At 37.7% G+C, this 13,755-nt stretch overlaps 1 protein-coding gene and 1 long non-coding RNA gene across 3 annotated transcripts in view; one reads left to right on the top strand and one right to left on the bottom strand.

Moving 5' to 3' along the window:
* The window catches only part of LOC5564337 (GTPase-activating Rap/Ran-GAP domain-like protein 3), a 469,292-nt gene that overhangs the window by 95,211 nt on the left and 360,326 nt on the right, over nucleotides 1-13,755 (bottom strand). For both annotated transcript variants that reach the window (XM_021851565.1, XM_021851566.1), the window contains one exon: nucleotides 2,524-2,593. In XM_021851565.1, coding sequence (XP_021707257.1) covers nucleotides 2,524-2,593 — 70 coding nt within the window. The remainder of the gene's footprint in view (nucleotides 1-2,523; nucleotides 2,594-13,755) is intronic.
* LOC110678559 lies at nucleotides 7,551-9,390 on the top strand. The gene is made up of 2 exons (XR_002501736.1): nucleotides 7,551-8,205; nucleotides 8,270-9,390. It is a non-coding gene; the product is annotated as an uncharacterized LOC110678559 (long non-coding RNA).

The raw sequence follows: 13,755 nt of genomic DNA, 5'->3' as shown, positions 1-13,755 counted from the left end.
AAACATAAGTCGACACATTATCTTAATAAAGTCTCGACTTAAGCCCAACCCTCGAATCACGCTTCTTCGATACCTGCGGGAGAATGGAATGTAACCACCTGCCCAACTCTCCGACATCCCATTTTTGTTGCCAGCTGACTAATATATGTTTACGAGCAATTGAATAAAAATCATTGAAGGCGATTTGTCGATCATAAATATCGCCTTCCATGGCGATCGAGTCTGTCTCATTGCCCGGGAACGAGTAATGTGCGAGGACCCAAACCAAGGTGAGGGTATATGAATCATTCGATAGAGCACTCAATTTAGATCGTATTTCACTTAGGAAATAAGGGGAGTACTTCACCGGCCTCATTGAACGTATAGCCTCTACATAGAAACATTAAATATTTAATCAAAGAGCTGTTGAAAATGTCCCAATATACCTGCATGTATGGTTGACAAATATATTGTTCAAAACCTGCAGTAAATTTATCAGCAACAGTGAGCAATTTACGTTTATGTCTTGAGGCCCTAATAATAAGAAAGGCACAACTTTGAAGAATAAAACTGTAAATGCAACCTATAGCTCCGGTTTGTGTTTGTCATATAATTTTTTCTGCTCTGGAGGGGATTTAACCCCCTCTTGGTTGCGCCACTGAACATAATGTAAGCATTAGATGATGCGCTGAAAACAATCTCTGAAATGATTCCTGCAAACTTATTCTGAAAAAGCCAAAAGGTTACTTTATGATGGTATCAAAAAACTCAAAAAACAAAAGTCTGATTTTCATTTGGACTTAAAAAACTATCCAAAAAGTTTATCGTGTCGTAATGATATATAAATATGAAAGCTTAAAACAATCTTTGAAAAATTCAAACGAAACCTTTGTATCAATTAGTTGATTTTTATTTTTTTACGCTGGTCAGAGGAGGGGGAGCAACGGACCTCCCCTGCAGCGCCCCCCATCTCTGGCTACGCCCATGCAAACATTAACCATAATTATAATTATAATTCATTTGCATTAGGCTGACTTTTCTCATGGTACCGTCGATGGGGGTGACAATGGGTCTAGGGGGTGAGATTGGGTCGAAACGGAAAATATGTTTTGTGAAATATTTCAGCTAATAACGCTGACATTACTAAAATTAATAATTCATATTTTAGGGAACATATTATTACACATAATTCATAATAATATGCATTTTTTAGAATTAGTAGTTTTTGTTTACTACATCAATAAACTTGCATGTTGAAACTAGATAAAATTTACAACATTAAATTTCTCCTGTACAATGCATCACGCATGTACTCTAGCCTCTATCGTTGTATTAGTAGAATGTTGAAAGTCTTTTCATTACACATCACAGGTATTTTCCGGAATCTGTTTGATTTTCTCACCAAAAAATCATTTTTTTCGGTACGATGTCTAAAACATTGAAAATGGGGTTGAGATTGAGTCAAGCAAGAATGATAGTAAATGAAATTCCAAGTCCACTTTATTGACATTTTACGGTGTGGGATGTTTTCGTTTTTCATTAAGATGTGTTTATTCTTTCTAAATACAGCATCTCTGAAACATCAAACAAGTCTACTTGAGTATTCCGTGCATTTAATAACAATACAACGCATTTTGACAACTTCTCAAACCAGCAACTGTGTTTCGTGCGCAGCAACATCGTAAATTTTTATCAAAAGGGTGTTTTTTTTTTCTAAATTTGATTATTTATCAGTGTTTTCATATTATAGAAACATCTCACGGAAGTACAAATGAGTTGAATCGCTGAAATACTGGGATTATGACATCAACTTCTGCTTGAAAATTATTGATCGTGGAATGTCGCACCGAAATTTAACTATTTGTGAAGGTTTAAAATAATCACTTTTTCAGTACACCTTTTTTTGAAACTGAATGGGCTTTATAGCAATGAGGATGAGACTTTGAAGACAATTTGAGGGAAACACCAAGAAAATTTATGTAAACTTGACGATAAATGTTGGGTTTACATATTTTTTCTCATAGCTCTTCAAGTTTCAGTATAATCTTTCTTTTAAGTGGGTTGATCATACTTGTGAAACATCTTAGATATCTTTTTGTCTTGTTTGCATCGTTTTTTATCAATAGTTTTCAGTTGTGAATGGTTTTGAAATCATATTCTCAAGAACAAGTTATTTCAATTACAGTGACCCAATGTCACCCCCTCTATGGGGTGAGATTGGTTCATTTTTCATTCACTTGTGGTGCCGCTGTGAATAATTATTTGTCTTTAATTTTTTGAAAGGTTGTTAATGTACTATCAAAGTACATACACACCAAATTTGAAGTTTATTGGAGTTAAATTGCGATAGTTATTCAAACAATAAATCGCACATATCTCTTTTTGACCCGTTGTCACCCCCAACGACGGTATAAATAATTTATATTGGTTGAATTAATCATCGTGAACTTCTATTTGATATTATATATTGGCTTTTCTCGGTGACACCGAGAAAAACCAATATATAATATAAAATACAAATAATTAACATTAAACTTTTCTTACCTGATCGACAGATCCATAGTGACGTCTTGAGAAAACTCCTCTTCGTGATATGAGCTCTGTGGCAGATGTGCTGTAAAAAAAGCAGATCAATAAAACAAAAGTTAGCGCTTCCAGCATAGATTAGCTACAACGCATTTCTCCTTCATTTCAAAGCTCAAATCTGAAATCATTAGAATTTGGTGAGAAACCGTTTGTAGTATATAAGTTCGTGTTTTTCATTAAGCCCATACTTTTTTCCTGTTTTTTTCCCATCCTCATCGCTTACATAGAGTCAGTTTTTTCAGTGTTCCGCAATATGATTGAAGCTGCATTGCGCCATTCACCCCAAATTGGACTATTACACAAGTTGTAGAGTGCAGAAAAAGTGTGATAAAAATGCACCTTTGCATCGGATTTGGTGCACTTGTTCCTTGATAGCACTGAACTGTTATAACACTTTAAAGGAGCGTGCACACTTTTGTGATGGTTCAATTTGGGGTAAAACCACCAATATGAAACTGAAATATAGAACCTAAAGGTGAGGGTGAATCGAAACCAAACCTAAAATAGTGAAGAGCACGAATCTGAAGAACCAAACATTCTATTGAACTGAAAACTTGATTGATTAGTCACGCGCTGGTGAAGTTTTTAGCATAAACGGATTTTTGGTTCTCCAGTAGGCGAATTCCGGCGCGTATTTTCTTCGAAGAAAAGAAAATTTTCTTGCTGGTGGATTATGGAAGAAAATTTCTTCTCTTCGAAGAAAATGTGCGCCGGAATTCACATGCAGATTTGTGCTCTTCAAAATTTTAGGTTTGGCTTTGTTTCAAATTCACTTTTATGGTGCACGAGAATCCCAGTTCATAGAATAAGTCGTTAGGAATGTGAAAGTTATTTCTGTTTTCTGTAGTATTTTATGACATTGCTTAGCAATATAGAACAATTTTTGTCATACTTCTTTACTTACCTAAATAATGTACTTAAGCAAAATAGTTAGATGGTTTTGTTATCTAAGTGTCAGAAAAAAGCCTCTCACGGTGTGCCAGAAACCGTCATTAACGCATAAAAATGTCCAAGAATTTGACACCTATCATTCAAAAGTTATGGTATACAAGCATCGATTCCGTGAATTTCGAAATATTATAACGAGGGAATCGAAAGTTATCGTGAAATAAAGGATTTGTATTGCTTCAAAATATTCCAAAACTGTGCAACATTATCAATTTGTAAACCAGCCAAGTAATCATCAGCTTCATAGTAGTTAACTATCTTCGCACTTAGTTTGAGAATACTTTATCGAATGACAACATAACTAGAGTTCTTTGAAGTTTTGGAGGTGTCTCAAAATATAGTGTTCGCAACACGCATTTTATCATTGCGGTACAAATTCACTTTGCATAGGGAGACTTACGGCTTCGGCACCATATGACTATTATCGGCAACCAAATTTCAAACGTCAAATACACAGTATGTTTCTATCAAAACACATCAATGAACACATTCAGATGATTCTTTGTTCTGTCCGCTTCCTGCTGACGAGATTTCCGAGACTGAACAAACAATATCGCCAGAGATGTCATCAATTCAAATGACCACGCCTCAAAATGCGAATGATTTGGAGCTGCCGAAGAGATTCACCAGCAATTCTTATGGGAATGTTGCCGAACAGAATGAGGCGGCCGACAATAGTCACACTGACAAGAGATGTTCGGCACGTTGTTAAATCTTTTCCAAAAGCATTTTAACACATCTGTGAATGTGTGAATCGATAGAGGATTGAGCAACTCATAAATGTAAACAGACAAACACAGAATTTGTCTGCTGATGTCCGGAAAAATTACAAAAGATTCGCGCCATCGGCTTAGACTGCCGAGAATACGTAAGTTCCCCTATTTGTATTAAATATGTATCATTTATCGAAGGAAGACAGTTACAGCACAAGCTAATGGATTCGTTACAGCACAAGCTAATGGATAAGATTTTGAAAATTTTGTTTCGTTTTTGCGCATTTTGAATTATTTAGTTTCGGCTAGGCCCAAATAAGCGTATTGGTAAACCTGAACCTTTTGAAAAAGGCTCCTTGTTGCTCAGTCGAGAATGAATTATCAACTGGTGAGATCGTTTTATGCTGCTCTTCTAAATTGACTAAATATGATGGTTCACATTTTATTCGTGACAGTGAAGGGGATACGTTAATATATTTGTTCAAGAAATGCTTAGAAGTCAATTATTGTCGAAATAAACCATGTATCAAGTTTTTAAAAGTGTTTAAATGCAACAAGCATCATATTTGGTTTAATTATACATAACAACAGAAGATTCTTGAATTGTTCGATACTCATTCGACTAGATACTGATAGATACTTTTTCGATTGATGTTGTATGATTCGCATCATGCAGACTCTTTGCATCAGTGCTGGGAGTGGTAATAGTAGTAGGCTTGAATTTTCGCGAAAATCACGTGGCTGTCCCAGTACAGTCGTTCAAAAACGTGAATCTCATCAAGTAGCCTATGTTGGGTGCACGAATGTTCTAAATCATGAGTGTCATTGAAGGCTCTAGGGTTAGTGTTCCCTTAGTTGTGGGTGTTCCTATAGTTGTGGTAGTGCCGTTTTCACTGATTTTATTACATCAACCACAGAACCGACACTGCCAATCGACGTATTGGCTTGTTGATACACGGAATAGCTGAAAAGAGCGTTCAAATTGCTTTAAAACTGATGAAATATCACTAAATTTGCTTAAACTGTTCTTGCTTGTACCAATAGTTGCGGTTAAGTGTTCCTATAGTGGAGGATCCCATAAGAAAAGCACGGATACCGCAACTATTGGAACACAAATTAAAAATATACCGCAACTAAAGGAACAGTGTACCAATAGTGGAGGTATTATTTTTCACTGACATGCCGTGGATTACTGCGATGAAATCATTTTTCTCATTATGTCAATGGTCGTTACTTCCCGTTACAACATTAACATGTACATTAATTGCGCATCTTGAATTTGGGCGTTTAAATGAAGTTCAATCGTGCTTAATACTTCCACTATTGGTACATCTACCCTAAATGCGGGAAATGCAGCGGGAAATAGAACATTTTTCTACAGTAGTTTTGGGTTGCCCTTAGCAACGGGTGTTTTGCTATTTTCAAGGCATTTTGCCTACAGCAGCGATGGGCGTGAGTTTCACTGGCTTCGCTGACTGTGATTGGCTTTGCTTGGCTACTGTAGAGTGAATTTCAGATTTTTTCCCAACCCTGCTTTGAATGGTTCGTCGTCAATGGTGTCGTCATATTTAGTCTTCGGTCAAGTTTTGTACATATGAAATAATAACTTGTTATTTTATTTTATTCATAATGTTATTGACTTTTTATGTTTAAAGAGAGGTATAACCAATGAAAATGAAGCGATGTTTCTATTCTTTTAATTGAGCATTTTGTTTACCTAGACGAATCCTATGATATAGGTAACCCATTTCGATTTTCCAAACTCCCATTTCTCGTGGAAGTGCAGAGTACTCCAACAGCTTCCTTTAGATACAGTATTCTCAAACTAACTGCGAAGATGCTTGACTACTCTATCTTTCGAATGGTGGGTGTAAGGTCTATGGACAATTTTGTTTATGATAATGTACATTGATATAACAAAGCCATAAAAATTAACTCTTTTTTTAAATATCATACAAATAATGGTAAACACACAAGCATCTTCTCTCTAAATTTTAAATCATTTCTTCGAGAAAATCAGAAGTTATTGATTATCTCGAAGAAATGATTTCAAATTTACAGACAAGATGCTTGGATATCACATGTTTTGAATGCCTAATGCGTAGCTGATGGTTACTTGGTTGGTTTACAAATTGATAATGATGAACCGTTGGGTAATATTTTGAAGCATGTGAATATCCCTTAAAAAATAGCTTAAAACCTTCAAATCACTACTTTAGATTCCCTCGTTAGAATATTTTGAAATTCACGGAGAAGATGCTTGATAACAATATCTTTCGAATGGTAGATGCCAAATTCTTGGACTTTTTTTTCGTTAATAACGGTTTCTGGCACACCGTGCTCTCTTAATGTCAGATCGTCGCATACTCTGATTATAAATTTTCCTTAACCCTTCAGTCGTCGCGCGGTTTGCCACCGTCAGAACCACCACGCTGATTCTGTGTACGATAAGCGAGGTGTTTACGCCACTGTTGTACAAAATACAACAGCGCGACGACTGAAGTGTTAAAAAAGCACTCAATTATTGAAAATTTTAGTTTGTTTGGTTTCAGAGGATAGAAGAGGCTTTTAAGATCTTATTTTTCATGGTCTCAATAAAATAGGCCAGAGATCTTGATTTTTTTCAAGGTCCTTCCTTAGTCGAGTGGTTAGAGTCCGCGGCTACAAAGCAAAGCCATGCTGAAGGTGTCTGGGTTCGATTGCCGGTCGGTCAAGGATCTTTTCGTAATGGAAATTTCCTTGACTTCTCTGGGCATAAAGTATCATCGTACCTGCTACACGATATACGAATGCGAAAATGGCCACTTTGGCAAAGAAAACTCCCAGTTAATAACTGTGGAAGTGCTCATAAGGAAGAGTTCTGAGAAGCAGGCTCTGTCCCAGTGAGGAAGTTAATGTCAAGAAGAAGAAGAAGGTTTTGGTTTTGGGAGTATTTGTGTTGTACGGGTTTGATGGGTCTTTATCTTATTCTTGTTTCATTAATTACCTTATTCATAAAGTTCACTAAAAATAAATACAGATTTTTATAAGAGTTTTCTGGGAAACAAGTCTAAATTATTGGTTAGAGACAACTGAGATCAATACTAGATCATAGATATAAAGCTAAACAGAGTCGTTTAACTCACTTATATGAAGGTTCAAACACATATCTGCGGAATAAGCCGTTTATTCTAAAATATGTTTAACACTACTGCGCTTCAGTTATGAATTCATTCTTTTATTTGACATGGGCGAATTTTTTAACCAAGGGCTATGTATAATCTTACCCCATTTTTGACATTTTAAAAGCTTCCATCATAGAGTTAATGATCTCGATGACTCCATTATAACATTTGAATGTATACTTCCAATTCCGATCTAGTTAGGAAAAACTATCAAAAAAATCATGTTCAAAGCAAAGAAGTCTAATATGGTTTGCAATAACTTCTCACTCTTAAAGTTCGACAACTCAAACTATAACTTTTAAAAGAAAGTTCGATGCAGTGATGCAAACATATACATATTTGGGTGTTGACATTGTTTTTTTTTGTATTCTACAAGAGGTAAATTTTGAAAGGATTATTAAGTTATTTAAAAAAAAAAGATGGACATGTTTAAATGGTAAATTAAGAAACATTAATAATTCAAAAATTTTTAAAATTGTAAAAGGCTCGAAATTTAGGCAATTGTTTTCTTATGGCAATAATGGCTTTATTTTTTTGTTACGTTTGAATATAGCTTGCACCCCTGTGCAGTGTCGGAGTCAAGGTACCTTTAGGTACAGGTACAACAATCTAAGCAGTCAGTGGATGCGGGGAGTGGTAAACAGCGAGGGGAGGAAAATGACAGCTGGTGAGTCGGCGAGCTGGCGAGTTTGTTAATACAATTTTCCCCTCCATAGGTTGCTATCGTCTCCATAGTGCCGTAATGTTTATTATTACGTGTTGAAAATTCAAAAGGAACATTTTCTGCAGATACCAACGACAGTTTCAGAGTACAGGTAAAATATAAGTTTATTCCTTAGATTAGGTCTAAGTATTAATTTTATTTTTCTGTTGTTCAAGATGCTGTGATTCCACCACGCGAGAAATATATTGGAAATAAAACAAATTCCTAATGTGAGGATAACACAGACGATTGCGTAGCGCAGCTCATGATTCGTTCGGCTCAAAAAGGACAATTTCAATTACGGAGGATATTCTGTACCTACTACAGAAAACCAAATAAATTCATCAATTTCAGATGCTTCTTCACAACGTGCGTTTTGAAGATGGGAATTGGAGCAAAACAAGTATTTTCTATTATGGAGAGTTGTGCTATTCCCGTGTAGTTCCAGTGATACAGTGACACAATTCATAATGTGTCGAAAGTGTATGAATAAAAACTTTATGCTAGAAAAGAAACTTAAAGTTACCAGAATTGTTTGAATGAGCACACCTTCATTATATTTTTATTCAAAAGCCAGAGGTTGAGGAAAAATCCTTATTCTCTTTATGTCGACGATAGATAGCTGAAAAAATGACGAATGCGATTTTCATTTATGTTTCCTGTGACTTTTTCCAACCTTATTCTCATGTTGTCATCATAATGAATTATTTCTTTTGATTTTAATATTAATCAAAATTTTACACATGGTTGTTGATTGACGTTCACGAAACAAAATAAAAATTGAGGGGAAAAAGTTGCTAGGATCTCAAGGCTTGCTGACCTGATGGAGCAACACAAACTTGCCAGCTGTCAAATATTTTTCCAATATGGCGGAATGCTCTAAATGACAGATTACATTACCTCCCTTATAAATACCTTGGTCGGAGTAATTTGTGTTGATGTCTATTGTTCGTAATTTATGTTTCTCTGTCATGCCCCGTTCTGTCAACCAAGTCTCATGAGAGAATTAGTGAAAGCAAGAGACATAACGGGCGCATGGAATTGGTTCTGTTCCAATGTGGAGAAATCACCGTAACTGTAAGTGTTTTGTACGTTTTATTTATATTAAAATGCTCAATAATGAATTTAATAGCTTTGTAGCATGCGGCAAATCAGCTTTTTATATGCCCTGCTGAAAGATCGGTGCCCAAATCAATCCTGTTTTAAATATGTTTTTTCTTATTGATATTGGATAGATTCCCGATTTTTTTTTAGTCAATTTATAAATAAAAAATAACTTATAATAGCTCCATTTATTGAAGTCAACAAATAAGCTAGACTCAAATGTCACAAGCAATAATTCCAGGCCCTGTTAAAACCATAGTTAGTTTTAGATCTTAGAGCAACTACGATTAATTTTATTTTATCTTATTTATTCGACAGGGTGATGGACTTCCGTGCCTGCTGTTCAACATCGCGCTAGAAGGTGTCATGCGGAGAGCCGGGTTCAATAACCGAGGTACGATTTTCACAAGATCCAGCCAAATTGTTTGCTTCGCGGATGATATGGATATTGTCGGCAGAACATTTGGAACGGTGGCAGACCTGTACACCCGCCTGAAACGTGAAGCGACAAAAGTCGGCCTGGTGGTGAATGCGTCAAAAACAAAGTACATGCTGATAGGCGGAACCGAGCGCGACAGAGCCCGCCTGGGAAGCAGTGTTACGATAGACGGGGATACTTTTGAGGTGGTTGATGAGTTCGTCTACCTCGGATCCTTGTTAACGGCTGATAACAACGTTAGTCGTGAAATACGGAGACGCATCATCAGTGGAAGTCGCGCCTACTATGGGCTCCAGAAGAAGCTGCGGTCGAGAAAGATTCACCCCCGCACCAAATGTACCATGTACAAAACGCTTATAAGACCGGTGGTCCTCTATGGACATGAAGCATGGACCATGCTGGAAGAGGACCTGCAAGCACTTGGAGTGTTCGAACGTCGGGTGCTTAGGATGATCTTTGGCGGAGTGCAGGAGAACGGTGTGTGGCGACGGAGAATGAACCACGAGCTCGCTAGTCCCTACGGCGAACCAAGTATCCAGAAGGTTGCGAAAGTCGGAAGGGTGCGCTGGGCAGGGCATGTTGCAAGACTACCGGACAACAATCCTGCAAAGATAGTGTTCGCGTCGAATCCGGTTGGCACAAGAAGGCGGGGAGCACAGCGAGCGAGGTGGCTTGATCAGGTGCAACAAGATCTGGAGAACGTGGGCCAAAATCGAGGTTGGAGTGACACAGCCTTGGACCGAGTAAATTGGCGTAATATCGTTAACGAGGTTTTATCAAATTAATTGATGTAACACCTACTAAATAAATAATAATTCATGCAAAGTGTTTTACTTTGTTCAAATTGATCATGAATTCTTAATGTTCGGTCAATTGTGTGCCCATTGATTGAAATGATAGGTGTTGGAAAGAAAATTATAAGATAATTCACAGGTCAGCATAGAAAAGCGCAGTAGACTGGCCCAACTTTATTTGAAACTAGTTGTCCTTTAGGCTCTGGAGTAGACTATGAAAAAAGCCCTGTATGAATTGTTATGTTTATGATTCTCCTTTTTTTCAAGTTTTTAAATGGATTTCCCCAAATATTATTCCACACAAACACGTCACATCCTTTAACGATTTTAACTGCGAAAAATTCATGCAAATTCGTTGGCCCGTTCTCAAACAAGCTCGTGATATATAAACACCATTAAATTGTTATTTATATTGAAATAGGGTGATCCACTTCAATGTCACTATCATGCTTAGTGAGGAAAAAAATAAACTTTCTTTCACTCCATACAGTACTTTTATCAACAAATTTGAGGGGGTGGCCAATTTCACATATAAACGTTTGGGTTAATATACTTTTCGTAGAAAGCAGTTCTATACACAAACATTATGCCAAACGTCCATTATGCGAGACGCCCACGCTTGTAATGTAAATGCTATGTATTTTTTTCACAATGTATCCAGTGGATACTATCCAAACATAAAAAAAAATCATTCCTTGCTTACACCACGAATATGGAGAGAACTTTGTTGAAACAAGTTAATGTTAAAATAGTATATTATCGTAATATTTTTTTATTTCTGCGAGTCGTATGAATTATGATGGATATATTTCTTTTTCGCAATAATCACACGGATCATTTGATCAATCCAGATATGGTAAGGTGCTGTATATTATTAATGTAAGACCGTTTTGTGTGGCTGCTTGGGCACGTCAGGAGTTAATCATCAATATTAACCTCCTTTTCCCGAGCAGCCTAGATAGCCGCGTAGTGTCGGTAGCGGTTGTTTCAACTGGCTAAGAATTAACACTACGGACTGCCTGTTCCGGTGGTAAAAGTCCATCTCACAGGTGACCCCTAATTTATGGTGTGATGCGTACCGTGCCTAAGAATGAATGGTTAGGGGGTTCTAAATAAAACCTAACCGCAAACGGAGCCTGTGGGGTACCAGGGCGCCCTCCACAGTATTGAGTCCTTCCTGTGCTACCCGGAGCAATGGTGCAGGTGACCTTGTGTTTCTCCGAGATAATCGGCTGCCCTTCTTCAGTCTCTATCTTGAGGCTTAATAAGGGTGGGATTATGAATATGTTGACATTTAATTTAAATTATCACCTATATGGATTCGCATTATGCGTTTTACACAGTGTATTCTGTGCTCTTTCGCCTTTGGCGACTTTAAATAGATACCGATCTGGTTTTTTCGTTGCTGGTCTTTTTCGTGCTGAGATTGCAAAAAGCTTAATCCTGCCTAGTTTGGGTAGTGGCTACGGTTAGGTTAGCTCAGATCAATCTTCAGCATAAAAGAACAGCAACGATCAATCTTTGCAGACTCATGCAAAATGGTGCAGCCCAAGTGGCGCTAGTTCAAGAACCCTACTTTCGTAGAGGGAACTTCTATCTAGGTAACCTTGTGGACCCAGTTTTTTCTACTTTTAGCAAGCTTGAAATGGCAAACTCGCGCTCCATGCCCCGCGCATGCGTGCTCGTTAATAAAGCAATTGTTGCTACACTCATTTCTGAGTTAACTACCAGAGATGTATGTGCTGTCACAATCGATGTTTCTGTTGGTGACCTCAACAGGAAATACGTCTATTGTTCGGTATATTTACCACATGATGAACCATCCCCAACGGATGACTTCAAACGAGTTGTCGTACACTGCGTAACAAAAGGCCTTCCGCTGATTGTGGGCAGTGATGCCAATGCTCATCACATCATCTGGGGCAGCTCGGATATCAATTTGAGAGGCTCCAGTCTGATGGAATACTTAAGTAGTACAGACCTTGGATTACTTAACATAGGCAATCGCCCAACCTTCATGGTTTCTAATAGAGAAGAAGTGTTAGACATAACGCTCTGCTCGAATAGAATCAGTCACGAGTTGACGAATTGGCATGTATCAGATGAGGAATCATTATCTGATCATCGCTACATCTTCTTTGAACATTCAAATGTAACTGCGCAGACTTTGCGTTTTAGGAATCCCCGGTCAACAAACTGGGAACTCTACATTGAATTGGTTGCGACCAAATTTCATGGATATTCTCCGTCCATTGAAAATCCAAGTGATCTGGATGATGCCGTTGATACTACAACATCCTACATTATGGAAGCTTTTGAAGAAGCATGTCCTCTGCGGTCTGTAAAGACTCTGTAAAGACTGGTGGAATTCCGATCTGACTAGACTCAGGAAACAATGTAGAAGGAGTTGGAACAGACGCCGTTCAACTGGATCAGAGTCGTTCAAGTCAGCTCGCAAGGCTTACAAGAAGGCTCTTCGTTCTGCTGAACGATCCGGCTGGAAAAACCTTTGTACAAATGTTTCCAGTTTGAGTGAAGTCAGTCGGTTGAACAAAATTCTTGCAAAATCTAAGGATTTCCAAGTGAACGAAATTCGCTTACCTAATGGTGACTTTACTTCTTCCGATGAAGAAGTTTTAGAATGTTTATTCAATACACACTTCCCCGGATGTGTGGACATAGCATCTACGGATGAACCAAATGTCTTTTCATGTAGTTACGAGTCTCTGGCCTCGGCTCGCAGTATCGTAACTACTGAATCGATTCAATGGGCACTTAACAGTTTTGCTCCTTTCAAATCTCCAGGAGCGGATGGGATTTATCCTGTTCTGCTCCAAAAGGGATTTGAGTCTATCAAACATGTTTTGAAAAAGCTACTTGTAAGCAGTTTTGCTACCGGGTACATTCCCAAATCCTGGCGTGATATTACTGTAAAGTTTATCCCAAAAGGAGGACGTGCGTCGTATGAGGAAGCGAAGAGTTTTAGACCAATCAGTCTGACCTCTTTTCTTCTGAAATGTCTGGAACGCATTATCGATCATCACATCCGTGATGTTTATTTGGCAAACATGCCTCTTCATGTGAATCAACATGCTTACCAATCTGGAAAGTCCACTGTGACTCTTTTACACAAAGTTGTATACGATATCGAGAAAGCATTCGCTCAGAAGCAATCGTGCTTGGGTGTTTTCTTGGATATTGAGGGTGCCTTTGATAACGTGTCTTTCGATGCCATATTGGAAGCCGCACGAAACCATGGGCTACCTACAATGATTACCAATTGGATTCATCAAATGCTCAAAAACCGACATCTCCTCTCGACATT

The sequence above is a fragment of the Aedes aegypti genome, chromosome 3 (assembly GCF_002204515.2).
Source record: "Aedes aegypti strain LVP_AGWG chromosome 3, AaegL5.0 Primary Assembly, whole genome shotgun sequence".
Lineage (NCBI taxonomy): Eukaryota > Metazoa > Arthropoda > Insecta > Diptera > Culicidae > Aedes > Aedes aegypti.
Note: the sequence above shows the minus strand (reverse complement) of the source record. Positions and strands in the feature narration are given on the sequence as shown.